The sequence below is a fragment of the Rhodotorula toruloides genome (genome assembly GCF_000320785.1).
Source record: "Rhodotorula toruloides NP11 unplaced genomic scaffold Scaffold3, whole genome shotgun sequence".
Classification (NCBI taxonomy): domain Eukaryota; kingdom Fungi; phylum Basidiomycota; class Microbotryomycetes; order Sporidiobolales; family Sporidiobolaceae; genus Rhodotorula; species Rhodotorula toruloides.
Genome location: NW_015622963.1, coordinates 851,048 through 867,026, shown reverse-complemented (window position 1 = coordinate 867,026; position 15,979 = coordinate 851,048). Strand labels below are relative to the sequence as shown.

Here is a 15,979-nt window from a genome sequence, read left to right as displayed (position 1 = left end):
AGCGTTGCAGGCGGTCACCCCGAAGCGCCTTGCTGCCTCTCTCGGCGCACTGCGTTCGCCCAGCCGGGACGGCCGCAGATCGCGCTCGTCGACGAACGGCTCGCAGGCCATCGATGACGACGAAGACGACATCCGCCTCTCCAATCTCGCTTCTCGCGTCATCTCTCGTCGCAACTCGTCCTCGTCAAGCTCGAGCAGTGACGCCGACCTCGACGACGGCGACGAGACTGGACGCACCGGCCGCTCCCGCCTCTCCCGCTCCGCCCGACTCGCCTCAATGCACGCATCCTTCATCTCAAATCGCTCGAGGCGACCTAGCGCGAGCGCTGGAAGCAACAGTATCGAACGGCGTGGGATTCGCTCGCGGGAGAGCACGCTTCCTCGCAAGGCTTCCGGTCGTCAACAGTCTCTCGAAGTCACAAGTAAGGGTCGCCGACGCTCCATCGACCAGTCCGGCGACGCGAGTCGACGGGGCTCAGCAGACCACGGCTCGGCTGTCCACAATTACTCTCGACGAGGCTCGAAGGATGCCGCAGCGGGGCCAAGCGGACGCGAGCTCTCTCGTCTCGCCGGCTTACAGCACGCTTCCGACGCCCACGAAGTCGTACGTCGACAACTTGTGGCGACGCTTCACGATTATGCGGACCGGGTCAGTCCCGCCTTCTTCTGCTGCCGACTTGCCGCTGACTCTCGCGACTACACAGGGAGACTCGCAGCTCTGCGCCGTCGTCTGCTGCGTCCTGCAGGACAAGGACGTCGAGTTTGACCGGCTCTGGCTGGCTCGTGTCACGAAAACCTACCTCGGTTCGTCTAGCTTTTCCCCCCGTCCGTGGCACAGCGCTAACGGCACTTGCGCATGCCAGACCACCTTCGTCGACTCGACCTGCACATTCCCGCCGCCGCGCTCAACAAGTTTTGCGACGTCGCCGCCTTGACGGCGCTAACCCAAGTACGGGGCGGCCCCGCCGCTACGCTCGACTTGGCGAACGCACGGACTGACGCGCTCGAAACGTGCAGAACACGGTCGTCTTTCACACGGCGTGCGGCGCGTGTGGGAAGCCGGTCGACCAGCCGCCTTTCGACTTTTGCATCCGCTGCCGGAGGAGGATCGCCACATGCTGCATCTGGTTCGTGCCGTTCTTCAGGCGATGCCGCCTCCGCCTCCGCACCGACTGAGAGTTCTTCTCGTATGCAGCCACCTCGCTGTCGACTCGCTGTACACGCTGTGCGCAGGCTGCGGGCACGGCGCTCACGTCGACTGCCTCGAAGCGTTCGCGTCAAGTGTTGCCGACACCCTCACCGCCTCGCTTCCGCAGACGCCTCTCGACCACTCGCACCCCTCGACGCCGGGTATCGCCACGCCGTTGCGAGCCTGGCTTTGGGGTGAGGACGACGACGATCCGGCCTGGTCGACGGCAGCGGCTACCGAAGGCGGTGCCTACCTCGCTGCGAAGCAGCTGAAGAACGTGTTGTCCGGCTGTCCTGCAGCATGCGGACACTCGCCGTGCTCCCTCATGCCGTCTGCCGCGTAGACGACGAGGCCTGTTGTTGTCGCCCCATACAGTACTCGCTTGCATCGCGCACATCCTCTCGAGAGATCTGACGAGCCCTTCTGCTCTGGCCGATGCGTCAACGTTGCAGCCTCAGACTCTGTCTCGCTTGCGGCTCCACCGTGCGGTTCGCAGGCCACACGAGCAAATTGATCTGCGAGTGTTCCAAGACGGCGGCCGACGGGGTGTTCTCTTCTTCACCGACGTCCGCAGTCCCTTCTGTTCTGACCGCCAGCACCGCACGCTGCTCTTCCTCGCTGCCACATGTTGGGGTGCTCGAGGACTCTGGCTGCGCCGCCATGCGCTGTCGACGGCGACTTGCGAGGGCGTCTTGCGAAGAGCTGGCTGTCGCTCGCAAGGCTCGCACGATGCTCCCTCGAACTGGCCTCCATCGCCACTTCGCCCTGCGCTGCTTCACGAGTGTCTGCAGCGTCGAAAGAAGCGCCTCATTGCATGGGCAACACCGGCAATTGAGAGGTTCGAAGTTTGCAATGAACAGCACCCCGCGTTCTCTGGCGGAGGTCGGTCGGGCAAGGTTGTTTCGGGTCTGCCGGGCGACGAGAGTGCAGTGCTGCTGGAGGTGAGTTCGCTTGCTCGGACTGTCCGTTGCAGCGTTCCAGGCGAGAGGCTCAAGCGCTCGAGAGAGGAGTTCGAGTGAGCCGGACCAACGCCGGACGACGAGGGCGCACAAGTGCGGTGTGCGGAGTATGTCAATCGACGCTAACGAATTCGACTTCGCCGTTCAGAGCCCTCGTACTGAGACAAGGCGTTGATGCCCGAGCGAGCGAGGAACTGCGTCCCTCCTTGAGCGAGCAGCGCGGGCGGACAGCTGCCTGGGTTCTTCTTCGTCCTGCTCCTCATCCTCCCCTTGCTCGACACTCCCCCAGCCATGTACGAACAGCGGACAACGTACGACGTCGCCGACCGCACCGTTGCCGGTCCTTCGCTCCTCAGGACTGCTCCGCCCGCTCGAACGGTTCGTTGACCTCGCTGCCGCCTCCCTGCGTCGCTTCGAAGCTGACATGCCTCGCCCCGCCCCTCGAAACAGATCACCAAGTACAGCGGTGCGTGCAGCAGCTGCCCCTCGACCCGCCAGTCGAAGTTGCTGAACTTGTTTGTTTCCCACTTTCCTCCAGGTCTGGCGCCGACAGAAGCCTTTGCTGCTCCTCGCTCGCAGTCGTACTATGCGCCACCCCAGGGTGCGTCCATCCCTCCCACGACGGCGGGATCTTATCTCACAAGGACCCTCTTTCCTGCGCAGACGTTTCGTACGAGGCTGCTCCCTCGTGCGACTGCCCGAACTGCTGCTCTGGCTCTGCTCCTCGCACCTACGCCGAGTTGCAGCAGCAACAACAGCTGGGTTACGCCGCGTTCTACCCGGCATCTCCCTCGACGTCGACCCCCTTCTCCTCCGGCTCGACGTACCAAACGCAACTCGCGCCTCCCTTCGTCGAGCAGACCTACTACCGCCCGGCTCCCCGCCAAGTCGAGCAGTACGCGTACACGTACCAGTCGCCCCAGCTCCCTTCGCCGCCCATCGAAGACCAGCTGCCTCACCTCGGAGAATTGCCGACCTACCAGCCGGCCTGGCAGCCTGTCGCGTCTCGTCCAGGCTCCTCTTCGATTCCTACACCACCCGAAGGCCTCAAGCAGTACGAGCAGTCGCATGGACAATGGGCCGTCTCGTATTCGCCCGCGACAAGCCAGTCGCCCTTCCTCCAGACGCCCGTCTCGGACAAGTCGATGGACCGGCGCCGTAGCAGCGGCGCGTCGTCGTCCCTCGCGCATGGTGTTACCCGCCGCACGTCGGAGCTGAGCATCAACAGCCTCGACAGCCCGTTCGGGAGCGAGTACAGCTTCAACGGCGTCGAAGAAAATCTTCCCTCTCGCAGCGACCGCACGGTCGACTCGCCTACTCCCTTCGTCACGAAGGTGCGTTTCTCCTTCTTGTCTTCACCTGGCTGAGACTGACGCTCTCGTCGGCAGCTCAACCACCTCCTCAACGCGCCCGAGTTCGCCGCCGTCGTCCGCTGGTCGAGCGACGGACACTCGATTCTATTTGCGTACGACGATCCACGGTTCGCCGACGCCTTGCGCAAGGTCTTCCGCCACGACAAGCACATGTCTTTCGTCCGCCAGCTGAACATTTGTGCGTCGCTCTCCCAGCTCGCTTCGAGAGTGCTTTCCTAACAGCCTCTCCTCCTTTGCAGACGACTTCAAACGCCTCACGCCCCTCGACCTTCACGCTGCGGTCCAGTCGACGCCGCACCCGGACGCGCCGACCAGCTCGAGCGAGTACGCCGCTTTCACGCACCCGAACTTTTTCCGCGAGACGAACGGCGTCGGACCGGACCTCTCGTCCATCAAGCCCAAGAACAGCAAGAAGGTTCTTCGCCAGGCGCTCGCGTCGGGTTCGCCTACGCCGACCAAGACGCACAACTTGCGCTCGAGCGGGCGCGTCGGCGGCGGTATTGGCGACCGCAAGTTCGAGTGACCTCTCCTCGCCCGCAGTCTCCTCTCCTCTCTCTCTCTCGCATGTTGATATCCTTACGATCCTCGCGCTATACCCCTCGCACATCTCTCATGAATCGGACACTGAGCATACCCTCGAGCGGAGGCACTGGTTGCCTCGCCCTCGTTCACGAACGACGCATTCTCCGAGTAGATCTTGTCGTCACCTCCTTCTCTTGCGCACGTAGATCGTCCAGCAAGGAGCAATAACATGCCTTACCGTCAACTTGCGATGTCAATCTCGCGAGGTTGGCGAGGAAGCGGTCTTCGTCCTCGAGCTCTCTCCCGCTTCAGTCAGACTGCGCTTCGAGTGCTTGCTGCTACTCATAGGACTTGCCAGGACCCGCCAGACCCGCTCGCATGCCCCCACCGTGCCTTGTTACACCGTCTCGTCGACCACCCCATCTTCATCTCCCGAACACGCTCACACCGCCAAACATGCCTCGCCGTGCGAAGAAGGTCGCCCAAGCCGCGATTGCTGCCTCTGGTCACGATGTCGACATGCAGCCAGCCGCGAACGACGCGCCGTTCGAGCCTGCCGCCGAGGTCGACGCGCCTGCTCCCCCTCCCGCAAAGAAGCCGAAGAACCGCTCGGCGCTGAGCAAGGTCAAGGGGAGGAAGGGTGCCATGGCTGTCTTCAACGCGTTGCCGATCGACCTCATCTTCGACGTGCGTGACTTTCGCGGGTTTCCCTTTTTCATAGACCTCACACTCGACCGCTTCCCTTCCTCGCGCAGATCGCGTCGCACCTCGACCCGTGCGACCTCTACGTCCTCAGCCGCACCTGCAAGGTCTTCCGCTCGGTCGTCACGGGCACGAACAGCCAGGCTCTTTGGCAGGAGGCGCGCGCTCGCGTCGGTCTTCCCGAGCTCGCTCTGCCCATGACGGACCTCCAGTACGCGCACCTCTTGTTCGGCAAGGGCTGCACGTTTTGCGACCGCAAGAACGCCGGCAAGCCCGAGCCGTACTTCCGCGCCCGCATCTGCACCGCTTGCATGAAGGACAAGTGCGTCTCCCTTCCGCAGAACTCCAGCATGTCCACCTTGCTGACAGAGCTCGCTTCTCACAGGTTCTCCGACACGTACACGACTGCAGGCTACACCGCCGTGCGCAAGGCGGCTGGCGAGGACTTGCACCCGATTGCCATGTTCTGCACCGTTGGGACGTCCCACATCTCTCGCTACGGCACACAATACCGCCTCGCGGATATCACCAGGGTCAACGCCGACCTCAAACGTCGCTTCCCGATTTCGAGCGAGAGTTACGCCGACCGCAACTGGATCGCCGGAAGGCGCGATGCTCAGATGTACGGACGCGAGTATGCGAGCGAGCCGTCGACGCTGGCGCAGAAGTGGTACGCCGAGGAGATGGAGGCGAAGGTCATCGCCCGCCGCGAAGACGGGGACAAGCTTCGCGCGTGGCTCAACAGTCAGGAAAGGGCGAAAGCCCTCTCGAAGGACGAGATCCGCAAGATTCGGCGCGAGGACCTCGAGCGTCGCTTCAAGGCGCAGGGCTTCACCGATAGCGAGTTCAACTACGAGTGGCGCCAGGAAGCGCTCGTGAAGAAGCCGGAACTCCTGACGGAGCGAATGTGGGCGAAGAACGAGCCGATTCTCAAGGCCAAGCTGCTCGACATCCGTCGCCGTCACCGTCGTGCCGCCTTCTCCTCCTGCCTCGCGGGTGCGAAGCTGAACCGCCCGTTCAAGCCTGTCTACCCCGACATTGACATGGCCGTCAAGTTCCCCGTCCTCGCCGCCGTCAGCGACGATCTCGAGGACCCCAAGCCCGCTCAGGAGCTGTTCGCCGAGCACAAAGAAGCCATCCTCTCCGACATCGACGGCGTCATCCGCGACCGCCTCCACGGTATGCTCCGCGCCGTCGGCAAGGCGTACGAACAGCTCCGGCAGGACCAGAAGAACAAGGCGACCTGGAAAGACGACTACATCAAGAACCTCACGGTCAACGCTGTCACGCTGCCTCGCCTGCCGCCGTGGATTCCCCGCGACGACACGACGCCCATCACCGCGAGCGACGAGCAGATCGTTGCCTTTCTCGAGTCGCACGACCTCGCCTGCTTCACCTGCGAGGAATGCCACACTGTGGCAGAAGGCCTCAGTACAGTGCAGCATTTGACGAAGCCGTACGCGTGCACCAGTGACTATACGGTCGCGGGAGGACGTGTGCTTCCTACTCTCGACGACTGGGCACGCTGCGGCCGCCCGACCGACCCGATCCAGACCGACAAGAAGCTCCTGCTCCGCGCACTGTACATCAAGAAGCAGCTCGACTCGGCCAAGCTCGAAAGTCCCGACAGCTCGCTCCTCGAAGAGGCCGCCAAGTACAACGTCGATATGGAAGAGAACAAGATCTACAAGGTCGAGGTCATCTGCGAATGCGAGCCGACGAGGGCGTGGTACAACGGTGCCCGTCAGACGAAAGTCATGGACATGGTGCGTCGGTCCTTGCATTCGATCGTGCGCCGTTTCCGCTGACTTCGCCCTGTCCGCTGCGCAGCTCAACCACTTCCGCAAGCACATCAATCAGGACACGGGCAAGATCACGAAGAGCACGATTCGCGTCGAGGTCGATTACAGCCACGCATTCCGTCGCGCCGTCTCGTCCGCGCGCATTCTCGCGGGAGTGCCAGCTGCCGGACTTGCCGACCCGTTCGACTCGCTCGACATCTTCGGCGGCTATGACAGCGGCGTCGACTACGACAGCTACGGCGGGTACGAGGACGAGGAGCGCGAGGAGTGCAGCATCATGTGAGGAGCGGGAGAAGGCGCGCTTGATGGGATCTCGGTGGCGGCGACGCTTGTTCTCATGTGTGCAGTACTCGACGTGACGTGGATCAACTATCAATGTTCATACAGCTTGTCCCGTCGCGCGTTGGCAGACAGGCGAGTTTGCTCGAAGATGCTCTGCCGTCCGCTTCATGGAGGGGCAACCGAGCGAGATGCAGGACCGTCTATAGCTACAAGCTGCGTGTCGTGAAGAGCATATACAGTCGTGAGAGATAACGTAGCGCGGGAACATCTAGGCAGGTGCGGTCTTCTCCCTCCTGCCGGTCCCCTCCTCCGCCATCGCAAGCGGGTCGTACCTTTCTAACGCCGGTCCAGTCGCCGCCGCTATTGCAACCTCGTCGACTCCATCGACTGCTGAGCCGGAAGGTGCTGTGTGAGCTTTGTGTTCGAGGGCGACTCGGACTGCGCCGCCGACGATGATGGCCGCACCGATGAGGGACCAGATGTCGGGCAGTTTGCCGAAGACGAGTCGCTCCATGATCATCGTGAAGAGGAGGTTGGTATCTGCGCGTGTGTGTCGTCAGGCAAGCAGCGCAGAAATCGGCTGGAAAGGTTGCGTAGACGGGACGTACAAGTTGCGAGCGCGCCTCGACCCGCTTTCTCCTTGATCAGTCCCATCGTCATGAGAGCTTGTGAGAGAAAGCCGAGAACGCCGATGGGGCAGAGGAGGACGAAGAAGCGGGTCGTGAGGCGGAAGACGGGGGGAGAGTCGAAGACGAGGGGATACAAGGACGAGACGAGGACCTGTGACATCGACAGCGCAGCCCAGGCCGTGCTTTTCCGTCAACTTGATGTGAGCAGCCAAATGGAGCGGAAGTCAACGCACGCTGTAGAGGGAGAAGTAGGAGATGCTGTGCAGCGCGCTGGCTCGCGTACCGATAAAGCGAATAATGATCGACACTGACGAGCTCGCAATGACGCCGAAGAGAATTATAGAGACGCCCTTCATGCGCTGATCTGGGCTCGACTCGGCCGTTGCCGTCAAAGCAGTCGCGACGGCGGACGAGGGGAAGAGGAAGGAAGGTTTGGCGATGAAGATGGTGCCAGAGAGACTGGCGATGCCGACGAGAGCTTCGAGGCGGGTGTATGGCTCGCCGAGGATGAGCCAGCCTTGGATGCCGACGAGGACGGGCGAGACGAACCATAGGGTCGAGGCGTCGGCGAGCGAGAGGTATTGAAGGGCGGCGTAGTTGGTGTAGAGCCTGTGTCAAAGTGTTGCACGGGAGAGGGTGAAAGAAGGAAGGGTGCGGTGCAGGCGAAGATGCGGTTCAAGAAATGGCAGAGGAGCGAGCGAGGAGTCAGCTTGACTCCAGCCTGGCACGCTCACGCAAGTCAACAGCTTCCGACGCACCCGAAGAAGCCGACGAAACCTCGCAAGCACAGGAGAAGTCTCACACCTGGAGGTCCGAGGAAAGGATGGGGATCTCTCGCCCACCACCGAAGGTCTGCGATGCGACAGGAAGTCAGCTGACATTGTCTACCACTGGAGAAATCGTCACTCACAGGCATAACAACCAGCGAACGTGATGAGCATGCGAATAACGATCAATTCGTAGACGGGGACTGCGACGTCCTCCTCAAGCAGCTTGACGCAGGTATTGATGATCGCGAAGCCGACCTGACTCGCTACAATGAGGAGAAGACCTGCGCAACGCGGAACGTTTAGCGGAAGAGGTCGACGAGCTGGAGGAGGAAAAGCGACACTCGCCCTCGTTCTTCCGGACGACAGCCCTCGCCGCCAGCCCGAATCGCCTCGCTCCCGCCGGTACGTATACTCCAACACCGAGCCCTTCGTCGTCGGCGTACGAGCGCAGCCGTCTCTGCCGTCTGAGCGTGTCGGGCGAGAAGGCCATTTCGTCCGTCTGCGACTCCTGGTCAAGCAAGCGCGACGTCGACGGCCTCGAGCGGTGGCCCCTCGATCCCGTCGGCCTCACAGCCAGCACTATCTCGTCGTCCTGCCCGTCGTCCTCGCTGTCGTCGATCGTACGCTGCCATCGAGAAGTGGGGGTCTCCGAGTCGTCGCAACGAGGTGCGGCTGGCGCAGCTGAGGGAGCGCTGAGCGGACTGTCTTGTAGCCGCACTTTGCTAGACGGGCTGGGAGGCGTCGCGAGCTCCATCGAGAGCGTGTCAAGCGCAGGAGTCGAGCGAGCAGCGTCGGCGAAAGATGTCAACCCGCGTGCTGGCGAGTTGCCGACGGCTGACTGGCTCGCTCGAGCTCGTTCACGTTCGCGACGATGCGTGCAGCTGAGAAGAGCAAATAGCGAACCTGCGTGTTGCGAGAGACAGTGCGATGAGGGGAGGGACCTTTGTGCGAAGCTACAAACGTTTTTAAACGACGATTGAGGACGAGTACAACAACCGGATGCAACGAGTGCGGTGATGACAAGAGTGGTATGAGAGGTGCTGGTTGCTAGGGAGATATCACTGGTATGCGCGGTCGCGATCGAAGCGCTGAGGACGGGGAGGGAAGGGAGTGCGGTCGAGCGGGCGTTCGCGGTCTCGCTGGGACGGCCGGGACGACGACGACGCAGAGTCGGCGTCGCGGTCGCGGGCGAGATGAGGCGCCGGAGCACGAGGGAAGTCTGCCGGGGGAGACGAGGGGAAGACGGCGTCGGGCTGGTCGCGCGGGACAAAGCGGTGGGTTCCGGCGAGGTTCTCGTCGAACCCTCCGCCGTTCGTGAGCTGACTCATGAAACTCTCCTCCTGCTTCTTCTCGCTGAGCAGCCAGTTGGCCCTCGACCGCTCCTTCTCCATGATGATGTCCCGACCGGGGTTCTCCGGCACCTTGGGCTCGTTGTGCTCGGCAATGGCGTCGGCATGCGGGTGCGGCGTCGCCCACTCGGTCGTCTCCTTACGGTCGGGCCCACGCGTCGCCTCGGGCATGTCGGCCCAGCTCGCGAGGAACGTCTCCTGGTTGATCCCGTCCCACACCGGACTGTTGACGTCGAGGAAGGAGTACTCGGCCCACCCACGCGCATTGGGCGGCTTGACTCCCTCCTCGAGGTACTCGCCCTCGTAGCCGCGTCCGCGGTCGTCGGCCGACAGACGCAAGTGGAGCAAACCGCCCGTCCCACCGTTCAGGCGGTCAACGAGCATCGTGATGAGTTCCTGGAGGCGGTTCGCGCGAAGGCGGAGGAGACGACGGAAGAGGGCGGGTCCGTCGCGGCGGTCTTCATTCGGGATCGAGGCCATGAAGGGGAGGCCACGCTCGAAGCCTTTGCAGAGTCGGGCAACGGTGGCGGCTAAGGGGCGGGTAGGGAGGGTGACGGTGAGGAACGGGACGACGAGGGGTGGGTCGGTGTAGGGCGGTTCGGGGCGGACGAACTCCTCCTCGGAAGGCGGGATGATGAGCTTGAGCAACTCTTGCTCGTACGCCTCGAGCTCCTCGAACGACGTTCCGGGCGCAAGCTCGGCGTCCGGGTTCTCCGCGAGTAGCGCCTCGGTGCGCTTGCGGTCGTTGCGTACGCAAGTGAGCGTCTTGTAGACGTTCTGGTTCTTGAGCGAGCGCTCCTCGGGCGAGCCGGGAAAGACGGCTAGCTCGAGGTACTCCTTACTGTCGCGGTGGCAATGGTAGCCCGCCGGGATGGTGTACTTGACCTTGGGCTGTCCCCACTCCTCCTTGACCTCGTTGATATGCTCCTCCTTCCACTCTCCCCAATTGAGGTTCTTGAACCGCTCAGGCAGATCAACCTCCCTGCAGAACCCGCTCACGACCTCCCTCCGCGTCGCTCGGCCGTGGCCCCATCGAATGGGGTAGCGAGTGACGGCGAGGTAGACGGTGTGAGGCGTGTAGGCTTCGGCGTCGGGGCGGATACGGTCGGGACCGATGCGGACGTCGTACGAGTCTTTGAGCTTCTTCACGTTTGGGTCGAGCGCTTGGAGGAACTTGAGATGCCGGGGTTGCGTAAACCCTCCCATGTCTGCGAGCGAGCGAGCAAGGGTCAACTGTGGCGCGGAGGAGAGAGGAGGAGTTCGGAAACGCACAAGTCTTCGTCTCGCGCAACTGCATGGTCAAATCCATCCTCTCCAACCTCTCGGCCCTCGCAATCCTCCTCTGATGCCTCTCCTGCAACTCCTCCTCGGTGGGCGGCTTGTTATTCTCGATCGACTTGCGAATCAGCGCCCTCTTCTCCTCTTCCGTCCGTCTGGGCTTGCGCGTGCCCCAGTCCTCGCGGCGAAAGTGAGGAGGGGCGAAGCGCACGTGGTCGCCGGTCCAGCGGGAGGGAGGGCGGTCGTCGGAGTCGGACCGAGCGCTTGAGGAGAAGGAGGAGGAGAGGGGAGTGGCGAGCCGTGGGAAGGGCGGGGAGAGCCATGGTGAGACCAGCAGTGGTCGTAGGCGAGTCCTGGAGGCGTGCATCGCGAGTTGCGAGTGTGCGGCACACTCGAGGGCGATGAGGACGAGGAGGAGGAGGTTGTCCTGGACCCACTCACCCTCGACTGCTGCGATACGCTCGCTAGAGCCGGCTAGAAACTGCTGCACGGCCTTCTGAAGTGACTGTCACCCCCGCCAGCGCTCCTCGCATTCTCGCACACCTCCTCGACGCGTTCCACGCCCCACCATCCCTCCCGCATGGCCTACAACCCGCACTCGTCGTCTACGAACCTCCTCGGCACGCTCGACGGCCAGATCACAGCCGACGACGAGTCCGCAGCCGAAGAAGGGCGCGCCGGCCGTCCTCCCGCCCCGCCCTCTTCCTCAACACACCTCCAACCCCCTTCGGCGCGCGGGAGCGTCCCAGTGCAGGGCGTGGGAAGCACAGATGGGGAGGGAAACATCTTCACTCAATCGGCACACCCGGTCGCGTTGTTCTTCCTGTTCTTCTTCCGCTGCGCGGCGATAGCGACGTACCTCCTCTGCGGCTTCTTCAGCTCTTCCTACGTCTTTTCCGTGCGTTTATTCCCTCCTTCCTCTCCTCCCCATGGTCCCAAACTGACGAGCGACTGGGCGCGCGACAGACGGTCCTCGTCGTGGTCCTCCTCTCGCTCGATTTTTGGACGGTCCGAAACGTCTCGGGTCGCGTGCTCGTCGGCTTGCGGTTCTGGAACCAAGTCGACGACGACGGGACGTCCTTCTGGGTGTTCGAGTCGCGGAGCGTGAGTCCCCTCCCTTCGCCCCTCGCTCTCTCCTCTCGCACAACGCAACCTGAAACCTCGTCGCTCGCTCCTCTCACAGCCCTCGCAGCCGTCAAACGCCGTCGACTCGAAAATGTTCTGGATCGCGATGTACGCCTTCCCGGGCGCATGGATCCTCCTCCTCTTTGTCGGCATCCTCAAGTTCAACCTCTCGTTCTTGCCGATCGTCATGCTCGCGCTGGTGTTCAATGTGACGAACACGGTCGGGTACACGTACGGTGCGTTGCGGGTTTCTCGAGCTCGCTGACTGCGCAGGCAGAGGCTGACAGAGCGCGACTCTCGCTTTTCCGCTCCGCTCTTCTCTCCTCCCGTTCTCTCCTCACAGCCGTACGTCTCCCTCTTCTCGCTCTCCATATTCCTATCGTCCCTTTCCTCTCTCGCTCAACGACGCAAGCTAACTCTCAGCCCATCCACGCTCGCGCAGGACCGCGACGCCAAGCGCCGCTGGGCGACGGGCATGGCGGCGCACGGCATGCTCGGGCAGATGGGCGGGATCGGCGGCAGTGTCGTCAGTGGGATCGCGTCGAGTGCGTTTGGGAGGTTCTTTGGGTAGTCCGCTCGCTTCCTCGCTGCAGTGCGAAGTGGGAAGCGGGATTTGCGGAGATTCGAGGAGCGGTTTCAAGAGCGCGAGAGACGCGAGCGAGAGCGGACTTAGCCTGGCTGCGAGGGGTTGACGTTGCCCGCGCATTAGACTCGTTAGCGCGCCCATTAGAAAGGGGTGGAGGTCGTGTCGGGAGCAGCAAGAGCGGTTATCCCTTTCTCCCGCTAACTACGCCCCTGCCGCACACGCTGCACTCGACGGATTGCGATGGGGATGAGCTCGCTGTGTTGCTGTGACTCTGGAGTGTGCTGCTACACTGGCTATGGCTCGCCCTACGCTGTCGAAGGCGAGGACGGCCCTCGTCGTCGGAGCTGGAGTCGCGGTCGCATGAAGCCAGCTCGCATTCACTTACTCCAACCACTCGCTCACCCGCTCGAGGCCACAGACTGGCGCAGCTGGCACTCGCTGACCACTACAGACTCGTCTCACCACCCACACACCCTGCCCGAGTCACGCCAGCCTCACCCCGCCGCGCGTCAACACCCACCCTCGCTCGCTCGCCGTCTCGCACTCGCACGGCCGTGGGACTGCACCGGGCGGGTCACTAGAGGGGCACACAGGGCAGACAGGGCGAGCAGAACAGGCGGCACGCACGGAGAGGACGAGCAGAGGACGACCTGCCTCTTTGGGCCCCCGCGCCTTCATCGCTCGCCTTCTTCTTCTCGACCAGCTCGCTCGCTTGACTGGGGACTCGCTGCTGTACACCAACGACGACTGAGCGACTGAGGCGACAGACGACGACTGCCCTCCCCGCTCGAGCCTCGACGCACACACCTCGCCTTCTCTCACCTTGTGTTTCGGCCCCGCCATCTCCTCCCCTCCTCGTTCCCCTCGCCTCGCCATCGCCCACACGAAAGCACATGGCCTCTTCGCTCGCTCACCCATCCCATCCAATACCCCGCCCGTCGCCTCACGCGCTCATGGACCCGACCGAGCCGGCTCGACCGCCACCTGCTTTCGGGCCTTCTTCGCACGCGCAGGACGGGCACGAGCGGTTCGAGGAGGGTGCAGGGAGGGATGAGAGGTGGGACGCAAGGTGGGAGGCAGTGAGGGAGCAGCAGGCGAGTGGGGCGGCAAGCGCACCGAGCGATCAGGCCTCTCATGGAGGCAACAGTGTCCGACCGTCTCTCGCTTCGCCCGTCTCGTCTCCCGACCGTGACCCCGACGCCCTTCTCTCGCCTCACGACTCGTCCCACCTCTCTCCGACGACTACTTCTCCCCCCTCTTCCTCTTCTCACCCCCGTCGCCCACCCTCTGCCCTCTCCTCAACCTCCGCCTCCTCCCACTCACACCCCTACACATCCCTCTCCTCGCCCCGCTCTCAGCCTCCCCAACCTCCCTCATACGCAAGCAGCAGCTTCACTTCGGCCACGGCGTTCGATTACGACGAGTTGCTGGGACCTCGGCCGGCGCAGAGGGCGGGAGAAGAAGGTGAGAGGAGGGAGAGCAGGTTGACGGGATTGGGGTTCGTCACGAGTCCGAAGATGCGGGAACGCGACGTAGCTGGGGGAGTCGAGGGAGGCGTGGAGGCGGGAGAGGAAGAACGCGATCGCGAACGATGGGCTCAACTCCGTTCGTTGCGCCTCGAATCACCCGCCACGGATCCAACACCCTCCAGTTTCTCCCCTCCCTCCGCTACGCCTCTCTCCTTCTCCTCCCAGCGCACCAGCTCCTCCACCACAACGACAACAGCGCAGGTCTCAGCCAGTCCACTGAGCCCGCTCGTAGCGCCTTTTGCGCCTTCTGGAGCGTTGGGCGGGAGGGTCACGCAGGTGGCTGGGGCAGCGAGTCCCTGGGCGACGAGTAGTGCGGCAATGACAGGAGGAGGGAGGGACGCGGCTGCGAGGGTGCGGGAGGTGCGTCCGACCCGACTTGTCCGCATCTAGCTCGCGAAGAGACAGAAGGCTGACCGATTGAAGATGTCTACGCAGGCAAGCTGGAACTCGACTGCTTCGGGATTCGCCTCGTCCGCCAGTTCGCACCGGCACCTCGCGACTCTCTCATCGACCTCCTCCTTCCCCGGCTCGCCTGCGTCGCACCTCTCTCCGACCGCTTACCCCGCCCACCCCTCCTCAGGCTTCTCCTCCCCCCTTCCTCCTCCTCACCACAGCGACTCGCCTTCGTACCCTCCCTCTTCCCATCCAATGAGCGAATCAGGCTCGCGCGACTCCCGCACGCTCGGGCTGGTCGATAAAGGCGGCTACCTCCGTTCTGCGCCTCCGCCGGGTACGACACCATTGGGTGCTTTCCTCGCCCAAGCGGGCCTCGCCGCCGCGCAACAATCCGCACAGCAGAACGGCTCGGGCAGCGCATCGGGTACCGAGTCACTCGGAGCAGGCGAGTCGTCCGAAGCAGTCACGACCATCTTCGTCGTCGGTTTTCCAGACGACACGACCGAGCGCGAGTTCCAGAACATGTTTGCCTTTGCCGAGGGCTTCGAAGCTGCGACGCTCAAGGTCCCTGCGCCTCTTTCGGCGCTCGAACTCGCGGCGCAGGAACACAAGGAGCGCGAGGAGGAGGCGATGGGACTCCTTGCGCCGGTCCCGCCGATGCCGGGCTTGCCGCCTCACCTCCAATCCAGCTTGTCGTCCGTCTCCTCGGCGCGCGAGGGAGCTGGAACGCCGAGCTCGACGAATGGTCAGGCGGGTCAGGGACAGCTCCAGCAACGCAGGCAGATCATCGGGTTCGCCAAGTTTCGCACGCGCAGGCAGGCTGCAGAAGCGGTCGATATCCTCTCGGGACGGAAGATTGATCCGGAGCGCCCGAGCGTGTTGAAGGCCGAGATGGCCAAGAAGAACCTCCATACGAGGAAGAGCGTCCCGTCGAGCGTTGTGCTCGAACAAGGACCGCCTTCGCGACTCGGGATGGGTACGCCGACCGCCTCGCTCCAGCAGCAACAGCAACCTACGCCCCCGACCGCAGTCGAAGCCGCCGCGCCCGTTGCAGCAGCCGCCACGTCCGCCGCGAGCGCCATCTCCGGCTCAGGCGGCGGAGGACCCTCGATCCCGCTCTCGGCGCTCGACGCAGGCACGCTCGCTCGACTCGCGAACGCAGGGAACCTCAACCCCGCTGTGCTCGCCGAGATCGCGAGGCAGAAACTCCTTGCCGCCGGCGGTGGTGGGCACGGCAGGACCGACTCTGCGTACGACGCGTTCCATTCGGTCCCTGCGCCGCCTACGACTGGACTCGGCTCGACACGTCCCCCTCTGCGCGAGTTGTATGACGACCCGACTTCCTCGCCGCAGACGGGATACCCGCCTGGTCCGTCTTCGTCGACTTCGTCCGCTTCGCCTCCGCACGTCTATGCCGCGCCATCGGCTCTTGCGGCTGCTGCGCTCGGAGGCAAGAGCATGCTCCAGCAACTCGACGAGGGCTTGATC

General features: G+C 63.5%; 7 protein-coding genes across 7 annotated transcripts in view; 5 read left to right on the top strand and 2 right to left on the bottom strand.

Annotated features, from left to right (window-relative positions):
- RHTO_04902 (WD repeat protein 24) overlaps positions 1-1,532 on the top strand; it is a gene marked incomplete at both ends in the record, with an annotated part of 4,441 nt that extends 2,909 nt beyond the window's left edge. The window contains 5 exons of the mRNA XM_016418565.1: positions 79-649; positions 705-804; positions 864-949; positions 1,018-1,127; positions 1,196-1,532. Coding sequence (XP_016275841.1) covers positions 79-649; positions 705-804; positions 864-949; positions 1,018-1,127; positions 1,196-1,532 — 1,204 coding nt within the window. The remainder of the gene's footprint in view (positions 1-78; positions 650-704; positions 805-863; positions 950-1,017; positions 1,128-1,195) is intronic.
- A 907-nt stretch (positions 1,533-2,439) lies between these two features.
- Positions 2,440-4,044, top strand: RHTO_04901 (heat shock transcription factor; the record flags this gene model as incomplete). The annotated part of the gene is made up of 6 exons (XM_016418564.1): positions 2,440-2,526; positions 2,599-2,614; positions 2,687-2,749; positions 2,812-3,482; positions 3,537-3,699; positions 3,761-4,044. The coding sequence occupies 6 exons, from the start codon at positions 2,440-2,442 to the stop codon at positions 4,042-4,044; spliced, it is 1,284 nt and encodes a 427-aa protein (XP_016275840.1).
- Positions 4,045-4,421: 377 nt separating this feature from the next.
- On the top strand, positions 4,422-6,830 carry RHTO_04900 (F-box domain contaning protein; the record flags this gene model as incomplete). Its single annotated transcript, XM_016418563.1, has 4 exons — positions 4,422-4,730; positions 4,799-5,067; positions 5,131-6,511; positions 6,576-6,830. 4 exons carry the CDS (start codon positions 4,422-4,424, stop codon positions 6,828-6,830), a joined length of 2,214 nt encoding a protein of 737 aa, XP_016275839.1.
- A 267-nt stretch (positions 6,831-7,097) lies between these two features.
- Positions 7,098-8,982, bottom strand: RHTO_04899 (Drug/metabolite transporter domain containing protein; the record flags this gene model as incomplete). The annotated part of the gene is made up of 6 exons (XM_016418562.1): positions 7,098-7,369; positions 7,438-7,609; positions 7,692-8,067; positions 8,217-8,310; positions 8,369-8,509; positions 8,568-8,982. 6 exons carry the CDS (start codon positions 8,980-8,982, stop codon positions 7,098-7,100), a joined length of 1,470 nt encoding a protein of 489 aa, XP_016275838.1.
- Positions 8,983-9,286: 304 nt separating this feature from the next.
- RHTO_04898 (uncharacterized protein) lies at positions 9,287-11,222 on the bottom strand (the record flags this gene model as incomplete). Its single annotated transcript, XM_016418561.1, has 2 exons — positions 9,287-10,785; positions 10,850-11,222. 2 exons carry the CDS (start codon positions 11,220-11,222, stop codon positions 9,287-9,289), a joined length of 1,872 nt encoding a protein of 623 aa, XP_016275837.1.
- Positions 11,223-11,435: 213 nt separating this feature from the next.
- On the top strand, positions 11,436-12,551 carry RHTO_04897 (protein of DUF846 family; the record flags this gene model as incomplete). Its single annotated transcript, XM_016418560.1, has 4 exons — positions 11,436-11,753; positions 11,822-11,959; positions 12,039-12,227; positions 12,423-12,551. 4 exons carry the CDS (start codon positions 11,436-11,438, stop codon positions 12,549-12,551), a joined length of 774 nt encoding a protein of 257 aa, XP_016275836.1.
- Positions 12,552-13,459: 908 nt separating this feature from the next.
- The window catches only part of RHTO_04896 (RNA binding protein), a gene marked incomplete at both ends in the record, with an annotated part of 3,158 nt that continues 638 nt past the window's right edge, over positions 13,460-15,979 (top strand). Inside the window, 2 exons of the mRNA XM_016418559.1 lie at positions 13,460-14,455; positions 14,531-15,879. Coding sequence (XP_016275835.1) covers positions 13,460-14,455; positions 14,531-15,879 — 2,345 coding nt within the window. The remainder of the gene's footprint in view (positions 14,456-14,530; positions 15,880-15,979) is intronic.